We start from the raw sequence: 12,427 nt of genomic DNA on the forward strand, positions 1-12,427 counted from the left end.
TTCGGATTCGGACGAATCCTTCTGCCTGGCTGAACCGAATCCTAATTTGCATATGCAGATTAGGGCCTGGGAGGGAAATTGCATGACTTTTTGTCACAAAACAAGGAAGTAAAAAATGATTTCCCCTTCCCACCCCTAATTTGCATATGCAAATTAGGATTCGGTTTGGTATTCGGCTTAATCTTTCACAAAGGATTCGGTCAAATCCAAAATAGTGGATTCAGTGCATCCCTAATGCTGATATAGCAGATAAATAAATGGGGGAATATAATAAAAGTCACAAAGAGCAAAACAATTCACTCCAATAAGAATAAAAATCCACATCTCGCAATATAATATTGTACCTTAAACTGTTATTACATTGCGAATGTTAATTGCGCACTCTTAACAAGTGCTTGAAGGTGTCGTAATCTTTTGGAGCAACATAATGACTTTTTCAGTAAGAAGTTTTATTACATTAACTGCGCATTGGTGCAAACTACAAAATTCGCAAATGGTCTTCCACTGTCGGAAGTAGTCGCAAAAGCTATATTAAATTCGCGCAAAGCAAAATTTGTTTGCGCAAATGCATAACTTTTCGCATTGTGAATAGTTTTTCTGTTACCGACTTTTATTACATTCCCCCAAAAGCGGTGTAGAGTGACTTCCTGTTCCATCAAGTGTCAGGGTTTTTGAATAGGACTTTTGCTCAACATACTTCTTAATCAAGAAATATCTATGGCTTTGTCCACCTGCTTGTTTTTGTGCCAATTATCCAGGGATATGGTGAGGCCAGTGGGGCAAAGGATTGGCCCAAATACAATGCATCCTTGCTATATATAAAACTAAGAATGCACAGAATCCACATTTTGGATAAGTTTGCATTTTTGCTCTGTAACTTAGTATAAGTTAGTCTAAAAATGGCCACAGGTCAACCCTTCCAAATGCTGTATATCCAGAAAACAGCTAATTTGGGCAGTAAATATCTAGTGGGAGACAGAGAAGGAATTAATAAACCCATTAGAGTCTTATCAATATTATTATTGTGTCTCAGTCTTAGTAACAAGAAGCCCCATTCCTTCCCTATTTAGAAAAGAAGTTACACCCTGCCTTAAAAACGATGAAAACTCCTGTTGTGCCTTTGGGACAACTTTGCCGAGTCCTCTGAATGCAGCTTTGGAGTTTCCATATCAAGATGTAGATCTACATATACACAAAAGTACATATGCTTAAGTGAGGTGAAGGATACCATTGGTGCTCTAGATGTGCAGAACTGCAATGATATCGACTGGGCCCTCGATGCGTGCCTACTCCTGGTTTAGCTAATTCCATCCTTACACATTTTTTTATTTTTTTTTTTTAAATGGTACACACATAAATATTTTATAAAAAATAAAGTGCTTTCTAATAAGTCCCAATAAAGGAACATATCACATCTCAAAAACTGAAAAAAGTAAAAAAAAAGTAATACTACATCCAAGGTAAATAGAAAGAAACAATATATACAATTTCATGGGTAACCCAAGACAAACCTCCCTTCATATACACGGTATATACATATAAGATCCTATCTTTTGTTCAATATATTATAACAATATATATTTTACATTTTTGTATATACACATAAAAGCTCCTACAAAAAAAACAACAGCAAGCCTGCAAGTCCAAACACAAGAGCAGGCAAAGATCGTGTGTTGCTGCAACTGCCTTTGTTTGGGAAAATTTGCCAGCGCTCCTTCCTGGGGTGTAATGTCTCCACATCTTCCCAAGCACTGAAAGCAGCAGCCGTAAAGTTTGCATCCCCAGTTGTGAGCAAGTCAAAAACACACGAGTAAAAATAGATGTGCTTGACCTGTATTTTTTCAAGACATTTCTCAATGGCGCTTTCCAGTGTGTACACCGAGGCGGCTTGAACAGTGGATTGGTCATGCGTGTTGCTAACAGTTACAGGTAAATGCAGATGCCCTCCATCATCAATGCGTTCACTTGTTGGACAACCATTCACGCACAGTTGTAAGTCTTGGCTTTCCTCGTATGCCATTGCCAATTCTTCGGGCATGCGAACCGCTAGGGTTAAATAATTTCCAAGTTGGCGCACAATCACTGTGGTGCCAATGTATCTGGCGTGCATTTCAACATGCTTTCCACCAACTCGCTCTATAATCCTTAAGGTCTTGGAATCACTGTCTCCACCACTAGTTGTGCCATCCACAAACGCTGCGGGCAGGTCATCCGTCACAGCCTGATACACCTTCTGGTCTGTACAGTCTTGAAATGCTTTAAATATTATAGTTATCTGGAAGAGAAAGAAAAAGGCAAAACATTAAATATTATAGTTATCTGGAAGAGAAAGAAAAAGGCAAAACATTAGACTTGTGGGGATGGATGCGTTGTTGTTGTTGTTGCTGTTACAATTTGCGTTGATTGAGGGTGGTATTTGTGGTGCCAGAAGGAATGGGGTAGCCTAGGGGCTGTAAAAATGTATAGTACAGGTATGGGACCAGTTATCCAGAATGCTTGGGTTTTCTGGATAAGGGGTCTTTCTGTAATATGGATCTCCAAAACTTAATTTACTATAGAATAATTTAAACAGAGACATTTAAGAGGTGATATGATAACTATGTATAAATATATAAGGGGATCATATAATAATCTCTCTAATACTTTATTTACCAGTAGGTCTTTCCAGCTGACACAAGGTCACCCATTCCGATTAGAAGAAAAGAGGTTCCGCCTAAATATTCGGAAGGGGTTTTTTACAGTGAGAGCTGTGAAGATGTGGAATTCTCTCCCTGAATCAGTTGTACAGGCTGATACATTAGATAGCTTTAAGAAGGGGTTGGATAGCTTTTTAGCAAGTAAGGGAATACAGGGTTATGGAAGATAGCTCATAGTACAAGTTGATCCAGAGACTAGTCCGATTGCCATTTTGGAGTCAGGAAGGAATTTTTCCCCCTCTGAGGCAAATTGGAGAGGCTTCAGATGGGTTTTTTTTGCCTTCCTCTGGATCAACTGGCAGTTAGGCAGGTTAAAAAAAAGTTAAAAGGTTGAACTTGATGGACCTCAAGTATAGACCTGGAACCTTCGTGAATCACTGAAGAGTAAGAGATGTTCATAAATGAATGTAAAATATCTCCCTATGTGCCATTCTCCTATAAGGAAAATCCAATTCGGTTGGAAAAAGACTTGAATTGTGCAGGAATGAAGCTCAGTTACAAGCCTCAATTCAGTGCATAAAACCAACGCAAGATTTCTCAGAACCTGACAGAGCTAACAAAGGAGCAACTATAACCAGAGGCAAAATGACAGGTCTCTACATTTAATAAGCACCTTAGTCAACCTGCAATCATGCCATTAGCAGCCAAATTAGGGAATCAACTTCTCTTCTAAAGCTGAGCAATTTTCCTGACAACCATGACTCATAAATACAAGTCGGTTAATGGGATTTCTGTGTAGGAAATGAACATTGATTTGAAACATACACATGAATCCTGTTGCCTATTTCATCCATACAGAAACATACATTCAGATTAACTGGCAACGTTAGAAATTACTGGGCTACCCAGCAGAATATTTTATGGGCCCTCCAAAGACTTTTCCTAAACATAAACTGTTTCTATTATCTCGTAAAAATTAGATTGTAAACTCCACTGATTTAATGGTGAACCTTGCAAAATCACAGTATAACATAGCAGCACTAAATAATATTCTGACATGCACTTTTACTGTGGTGCAATGACGACCGGATCCTGTTCCTTGATATTGTCTATTAAACACCCTCCAGCTACAGAACCACAATTTGCCTATACCAGAGAATATTAGAGAAATTTGAATTTTTATAATACATGGCGGAACATAGGTAACTCATGAAATATATTATTTTACCCATGTTTCGTGATGTCATCAGTAAATTAATGTTATATATACAGTTGTGTTCCGACATGACTAACCTGATCAATCACTGTTTTTGGTAGAAATTATAGTTCTACATGGCAAATAGTTTACTAGTAGGTGTAGTAGAGTAATAGAAAACCAACAGACGCAACGGTCATGACATGCATGCTGCTGTTTCTGTGTAATTGAATCATAATTATTTGGCTTGTTCCAAATAATAGCAGTGTGGAGTTCAATTAGTGAGGTCATTCATTCTGTGAAAAAACAGGTGTCAATTGCAGCCCGTATTTAAGGAAGGAAGGAGCAAATGTTGTGCAAGTTGGTTATATAGTGAATAAAGTACCCCCTCTTGTAAAATATAAGGATATTATAAGTTACCGAGGAGTTTCATGACCATATACAGGTCATGGAACTCCGAGGTAACTTCTAATATCCTCATATTTTGCAACTGGGGGTACTTTATTTATTATAATACACAAGTTTCAGTAAGTCATGTGACATCAGAACTCACCGTTTATAACTGATGACATCAGAACTCACCGTTTATAAGGATATAATTTACAAGATATTCATGGCTTTTGTGTATTATAGTGCTTTTCTCTCTGAAAATTGGTGGTTCCAGACATTTAGAAGAACATCATACTTTGATTAAATCGTTGATTGGAAAGGGGAAAACATATAAAAAAGTGCAGAAAATTATAGGCTTCTCAACTAAGATGATCTCAGATGCTTTAAAACTGCAACCAAAACCTGAAAGACTAAGAAACCTAAGAAAATGGAAAACTACCATTTGAATGGATGGAAGAACAGCCAAAATGGCAAAGACTCAGCCAATGAACAGCTCCAGGAAGGTCAATGAAGGTCTAAAGTTATCTGTGATACTGTTACAATTAGAAGACGTGAAGCCAAGTTATCGGAAAGAAGCCCCCACAAAGTCCCATTGATGAAAAAAGATGAGCTGAAGAGGGTACAGTTTGCCAAAGAACACATTGACTGGCCTAAAGAGAAATGCACTGATGAAAACAAGATTGTTTTTCTTGGGTCTAGGGGACATTTTGTCAGACGACCCCCAAACACTGAATTCAAACCACAGTACAGTGTGAAGACAGTGAAACATGGGGCACAAGCATCATGATATGGGGATGTTTCTCGTATTAAGGTGTTGGGCCTATTTATAACATTCCAGGGATCATGGATCAGTTATTTAATACATCAAAATACTTGAAGAGGTCATGTTGCCTTATGCTGAAGAGGAAATGTCCTTGAAATGGTTGTTTCAACACAAAACCCCAAACACACCAGTAAACAAGCAACATCTTGGTTCCAGACCAACAAGATTGACATTATGGAGTGGGCAGCCCAATTCCCTGACCATAATCCAATAAAAAAAATTGGGATGACATTGAAAGTGCTGTTTTTGAGACAAAACCAAGAAATGCAGAAGAATTGTGGAATGTAACAGGTGCCAGGAATTGGTGGACTCCATGTAACACAGATGCGCAGCAGTTCTCAGAGACACTGCTTATACAACTCAATATTAGTTCAGTGATTCAAAGGACACCAACATCTTGAAACATTTTTCAGTTTAAACAGTGAATGTTTGAGTTTGTAAAGAAGAATGTAGACACTGCTATTTTTGGAACAGCCTAATATTCCATTTTCTTCACTTTGTGTAAATGTCACACATCTGATACATTTTTTGATTTGATTGAGGTTTTGATTTGGAATAGAATGTGCAGTGCTCCCAATGCATTTGCATTTATGGACCTAACAGCTATTATAAGGATTTTGACTTTATTCACCTTTTTTTGTTAAACACACTGCTATAATTCTGAACACAACTGTATATATATCATTATAAGCACAATGTAAGACCATCACAATATCTTCAATTCAGGGCACTTGGTCAGTAGTTGTAATGGATAGGTGTTCATCTAACAACTTGTGGGAAAAGAACAATACTCCCACTGGCACAGCCAATCATTACTCAGCAGGGGTCAATTACAAGTGCAGGGTAGGGTGTATTCCCCCCATGAATAGAACAGTGTCTAAGTTATGAACTAGGGATGCACCGAATCCACTATTTTGGATTCGGCCAAACCACCGAATTCTTCACGATTCTGCCAAATACCGAACCAAATCCTAATTTGCATACTTGTGTCCAGACAGTAATAAATATTTGGGGCTGACCAATGAAGCACATGTGACATGATTTTCACTCTCTGCTTATTTTTATCTTGCTGTATCATTCAGGTAACATAAACTTGCTCTTAACACAGTGCAATATCCATCTCCTCCTCTCCTACAATGATGTAAAAGGAAAGGCAAAGATCATAAAAAATGCAGCAGTTTTCCCCCAAGTACTTAATGCTTTTGCTCTGCAGACTAATAAATATTGAACGGCAAGTCTTTTGTCTACAAATGGCAAGTGGCAATAAACATCAGAAAACGTATTGCTTGTCTGTTTCTGTGGGCAGATGCACCCAAATGAAACGGGGAAGTGCGATGTGATACTTTGAGGCCTTCAGCTTTAACGGAAGCCCAGGAACCTCCACAGCCTCAAGGAAGGTCACAGAACTTTAAGATGTCTATTCTTTGAAGTATTTTGGGGATTCATAGAATTTGAGGTAAAAAGGACACATGGCCATCAGGTTCAACCTTTTGTCTAAATACATTTTTCCCAACATCTAAATGATCCAGAGTAGGCCAACACTGGAAATCTGAAGCCTCTCTGCGCTGCCTCAGAGGGAAAAATACACTTTCCTGACTCCAAAGGGGAAATCTCCATTCCTTTAGATATAGGAACATATCTTACTTGCCCCTGCTGCTAATACTCCAACAGATTACATAAATGTGATGCTGATACAACAGCACCCTGCGGCACCCCATTGAGAACCCAACCGAGTAAAGCCACACAGTTCGTCCTTAGCTTTAATAGCTATTTCCGAAGGGAATACATTCAATAATATCCATTTAAATGATAGTTAGTTTTGTTTTGTGACCTATGTATGCCGAGGTGTGCATGGTTGTTACTCAGAGGACACAGGAAATCAATATCACTATTACACGGACTACCATCCCATGTTGAGAGATAATGCAAGAGCAAAATGCTGTTTTTAGTAATCCAATGAGACACAATAGTTGGTACAATGCTGCCTTGTGGTACTGGGGTACTATGTTTCGTTTTTATGTGTGAAGCACTTGGACATCTGTGCTATGTAAATAATGGATGAAGAATTTGAATACACAGGAACCATATTTCCTGTTATTTGGGTGAGAACCACCAACAAGCCCTACCTTTATTTAAAGAATTGCAGATTTATAATAAGAATAAGAGTTATACTCTCAAACCACAACTCTTGATTCAAAAATGCTTGTCTATACTTACTAGGGATGCTCCGAATTCAGGATTTGGTTCGGGATTCAGCCAAGATTCGGCCTTTATCAGCAGGATTTGGTTGAATACTTTTGCCCAGCCGAATTGAATCCTAATTTGCATATGCAAACTAAGGGTGGGGAGGGAAATTTCGTGAGTTTTTGTTACAAAACAAGGAAGTAAAACATTTTTCCCACCCCTAATTTGCATATGCAAATTAGATTCAGATTCAGTTCAGTATTCGGCCGAATCTCGTGTGAAGGATTCAGGGGTTCACCGAATCCAAAATAGTGGATTCGGTGCATCCCTAATACTTACCAAACTGACACCTGCTTTATGAGTAATGACGTTATTTGCCCAAGCAAAATTGGCTTTCGGGCAGGCAACAAAACACCTAAAAATACTTACGTGCTGCAAAACACTGGAATCACCATGTCCTTGCCAGGAGAACCGCTTTATCATGCAAAATACTCCTTTCTGCGGTTTGATTTTACTGGCAAGGATACAGCCATTCCTGTTCTATGCTATGGGTGGGTGGGTAGTTACAGGCATTTTGTTGCTATTAACTTAAAGGGGTTGTCCACGTTCAAACACCAAGTTGATTTCAGATAGTTCACCAGAAATAATGACTTTTTCCAATCACTTTCTATTTTCTATGTGTGACCGTTTTTCTAATATTGAAGTGTAAAGTTAAATATTTCACCTAAAGCAGCTCTCTGGGAGGGGGCGGGTCGCCGACCCTGTAAACTGTTTTAAGTTGATACATTTAAGTGATACATTTCTTAAGAAACTACCAAATCAATAGACTCTATGAGATCTGCACGTTTGAAACCGCACTTTACGTAAATATGCAGCGTATTTGAAATATGGTGTCCAAATTCAATGAGAACAATGAGAAGTGCATGTTGGGAAAAGAATCCTACGTGCTGAAAAACGCATGTTGACAGTGGCATGTGGTTTTAGTAGCGTATTTACGCCTGGCTGTTTTTTAAAAATGCAACGTAAAAACGCCATGTCTGGCTTTGCCGTTTACTTTAAACTTTTTTAGATTTTGTAAAAATGGTATAAAAATAGGTAATGCAAAGTAAATTAAACATGTCTTTATTTCTGAAGCGCAATCTGAAAACAAATTAAACTGAAAAAAAGGTGTTTGAAAGATGAACAACCCCTTTAAAAAGAAGAGTGGGTGATACAAGGAAAGCTTGGCTGAGATGGAGAAAATAAAAAGATCCACAAACCCCCCCCCCCATCATGGCAGTTGTGGATCAAATGATACAATTCATTCTACACAGAAAAGAAACGCTTTGAAACTGATACTAAGGAAAAGAAAAAAAGACAGACATATCCCCCATATGTAATTAAAGGCACCAAGTTAACCCAGGAGCAGTAACAAGTAGCATCCAATGAGATGTTTGCTTTTAAAGAGGTGACCAGTAAATTCTACCTGCTGATTGGTCACTATGGGTTACTGCTCCTGGCCAAACTTTGTGCTTTTTATTGCATAACCCCCATAAATATAACAATTCTTGTCTGCAAAAGGCTGCATTACAGAACAATGGGAAGGCCCAGTTTACTCAACAGATCCTACAACCATCTTCAATAAAGGATTCAGTTGTCCAACCTGCCTCAAATGGAAGTAGAACTTCCAATAATTATAACTTGAAACCATCTGATTTTGAAGATTGCATCAAAATTCTGACAAGTAATCAGCCTGGGCAAAGTCATACTGAGCAGATTTCAGCCCCGCAATCATTTCTGCAGAAGAAGGCCCAGGCACCTTTCCTGTAAATGTTTCCTGAAAAGGTAAATGTATATCTGCTCTAACAGTCATCCCTTGTTTGGTGCCTAACACAAACCGGCCGGTAAGCAGGCGACTGCCGTGACTATGAATGGCTAGGAAAGCAGAAAGGTGTGTTTGACATGGCTGCTGCGTCACGCTGCTCCAGCTATAGGATACTTTGCCTTTGAAGAAGGCCAGAAGTTATTTATTGGTGCCTGTGAGGGAAGCTTGAGACATGCTGGTCCAGCAAGTCATTAACTAAGAGGAAATGACTTCTCCATCTGGCCATTATTATCATATTGGATAAATGATCAACAAATTTCTCTCTATCTTCTAGCTGCCATTGCCTACACATGTACAGGAGGGGTTGGGATGCCAGCTGCAGTGAGTCTATGATCCATGGCATCCCCAGATGATTAGAAAGGCCCATTTTCTGCAATTAGATGAATTAAGCAGGACATCTGTTCATACTTTGTTATACGCATTTGGAGCCCTGCAATCAGTCTTCTCAGCAGAAGATTTAAGGTCCCATTGCATAGTTCTGCCATTTTCCACTCCACAATACTGCTGATTGTAACTAAAACAAAACTGTTCATAGCTTTTCAGCTGTCAAATACATAAATGCCCTTTATACTGTAACTTTTAAACTAGGAAAGGGTACATATTGATATTTTGTTTTTGGGACACTGGCAAATCCCCATGTACTGGAAAATAAAACTGAATGTGTCCCTACATATTTTCTTACTGAACTTTAAATTTGAATGATTTCATTAAAATTGAGTCAATGGCAGATGGCCTTCCCATAATTCAGAGCTTTCCAGATAATGGATCCCATACCTGTATATTTCCAGTTTGTAGCAGACTGTTCATAACTGGTGAGTGGTTGCTATTGGCAAATGCATTGTGCAATTTAGCACCTCTGCTTGCAAACAGCCCATATATGTATACATAGGATATACTGTATTTCTATCTGTGTGACTATAAACATGTAGTAATACTATTCTGGGAGACTATAATCATCACTGAATAGTGTGTCTGGCTGCAGATACAGGGGACTACAACCCATAATATAATGAGAACGGGGGAAACACTTCAGGGTTAAAAACATACTACACATGTTGTGCTGGCACAAGTAAAACATATTGGTTATTCTCTGCCATGCAAGGGCACTGTCCATACAGTTCTACTGGAATACCTACAGGTGTATATGTGGCTATTACTTAGGTAAATTAATTATTTCCAGCTTCCAAACTTTGCAATTGTTATCTGCATCAATATACTTTTAGGATCTTACCCAATTAGTTAACAAAAGTCTAATTTTCTGCCTGCCAAGTTTCTTATTTATTTTTATGGGACAACCCTCAAAATCCAATGTGCCAACTTCTATAAATTATATTTGTATTTGCAATATATAACATGGATGGGAATGCTTAAATACTATAACTGCATACATAGCAAGGGCCTTTAGAATAACATGTATTGTACCTCATGTTCAGCCATAAGCCATATCCACAACCTGAAATATGCCATAAAGAACTCATTGTAACAATGTTTCTCTTTGTTCAGCGCAATGCACAAGGAAGCCATGGCAGACAGATGCCCCACAGTTTACACATGACACACACCTTGCAAGGGCTGGATGCCCACTAAGCATGAATGCAGCATTCATAGCCTACAAAGAGACTTTAATAAAAATGCATGTTATTAGCTGGCACCAAACCCAACCCCTTAACTACCAGAGAGACGTGCAATACATTTCATAGTTGCTGCATAACATATTCCAGGGTTTAAGGGTTCAGCTTTAGCTGTGCCGGGCAGAGGCTAGTGGGCAGGGTGCAGGTCACAGGCTAAAGGGCAGGGTGCCGGGCACAGGCTAGAGAGCAGGGTGCCGGGCACAAGCTAGAGAGCAGGGTGCCGGGCAGGGTGCCAGACACAGGCTATCGGGCAGGGTGCCAGACACAGTCTAGAGGGCATGGTGCCGGGCATAGGCTAGAGGGCAGGGAAGAGCTGGAAATCATACGGCAACAAAACGCCAAAATCTCGACTGCCATTGCTCTTAAACGAACACTAATCTTAGTATGAACTTCTTTCTTTAATAACTACATTTATCTCAGTCAAAAACAACATTTCTGCCTTATTAATCTAACATTTACAACCCTACAAAAAAAATCACCCCTTTTTAATATTTTCTTTCCCAATGCCATTTCATACCTATAAGCCTAAATATTCAGCCATCAAATTAGTAAACAGCCTCCACCACACACAAGGTTACCCTTCTAAACACACCTCCCCCAGTGCATTTATTCACTCACACCCTCACAAAGCCATTGAGCAACATATACAAACATATAGGCATAATTACACTCAGGCCAATGCAGAGTGGCTTATTCATTAAACTGGCTGTTCTAGGCTGCACCACTCCCCCTCCAGGTTTCTGTCACAGGGGAGCAGTCATGAACTGGCTGTTCCCTTCTGCCGCCCCTCCTCCTCCTCTAAAAATCTCATGAAAAAATGAAAAATCAGTTACAGACATGCAATTTTACACATTGTACAACCTGAGCCTGGAAAGTGAAATTGAGTAGATTATGTTTTATCTATATCATGGTGACTGAAAAAAATATCACATATCAAAGAAAGTCCAATATCTGATTTAAAAATAAATAGAAAATAGAATAAATAAAAATAAATAGAAAATAAAAGGCACTTTGCGTGTGTTTGAACTTGCTATGGCTATGTTGGTCACAATGCCCTTGCATTACACTTGATGATGTATGTCATCTCAGGCCTTAAACACTTATGGAACCATTACCTTGTTAGTTGCAGTAGCACTAGACCCAGGAACCACTGGTACATTGGTTACTTGCACAGACAAATAGTTGTTGTCTATTAGTGGCCAAGCACCTTCCACTTTGCATGTCTGAAAATGATCTTGGAAAGTTCTCAGATGTGGATCTCCAAACAAGCCACAGAATAGATAATTGGGCTGAGTATGTTCCCCTGATCGTAGAATCCTTTCCGTCGCCCTGTTGTGATAGTTGCAAGCATCACTAGTAAAGTCAGGATTCGTTGATGATGTGGGACCATCCTTTGAGCAATTTCTTTGACTCATGAGGTCACTGATACCTAACACAGCAGAATGATAAACTAAGTTTCCTCGACATGCTTTAGAAGTTCTCTGCGTGCAGGCCGCATATGCCCTCAAGGCCTTACAAAATTCCGAATCGAAACTGTCACTGCCAGTATTCAGATGTGAAGTAAGAGAAACAAAGTCTGTTGTGCACTTTTGGATGTGACACTGAGCGTGCTGCTGGCAATATACTGTGGGGGAAAAAAAGAAAATATAAACATTCTAGAAATGAATAAACATTTTCAGTGGCATGATACATTACTAGTCAGTG

The 12,427-nt window shown here is 39.1% G+C and overlaps 1 protein-coding gene across 2 annotated transcripts in view; it reads right to left on the minus strand.

Annotated features, from left to right (window-relative positions):
• Positions 1–504: 504 nt before the first annotated feature.
• rgmb.S (repulsive guidance molecule BMP co-receptor b S homeolog) overlaps positions 505–12,427 on the minus strand; it is a 77,259-nt gene continuing 65,336 nt past the window's right edge. For both annotated transcript variants that reach the window (XM_041580456.1, XM_018244343.2), the window contains exons 4-5: positions 11,839–12,347; positions 505–2,275 (exon numbers count right to left, since the gene is read on the minus strand). In XM_041580456.1, the coding sequence (XP_041436390.1) occupies positions 1,613–2,275; positions 11,839–12,347 (1,172 nt within the window). In that variant the 3' untranslated portion in view covers positions 505–1,612. The remainder of the gene's footprint in view (positions 2,276–11,838; positions 12,348–12,427) is intronic.

This window comes from Xenopus laevis, chromosome 1S (genome assembly GCF_017654675.1).
Source record: "Xenopus laevis strain J_2021 chromosome 1S, Xenopus_laevis_v10.1, whole genome shotgun sequence".
Lineage (NCBI taxonomy): Eukaryota > Metazoa > Chordata > Amphibia > Anura > Pipidae > Xenopus > Xenopus laevis.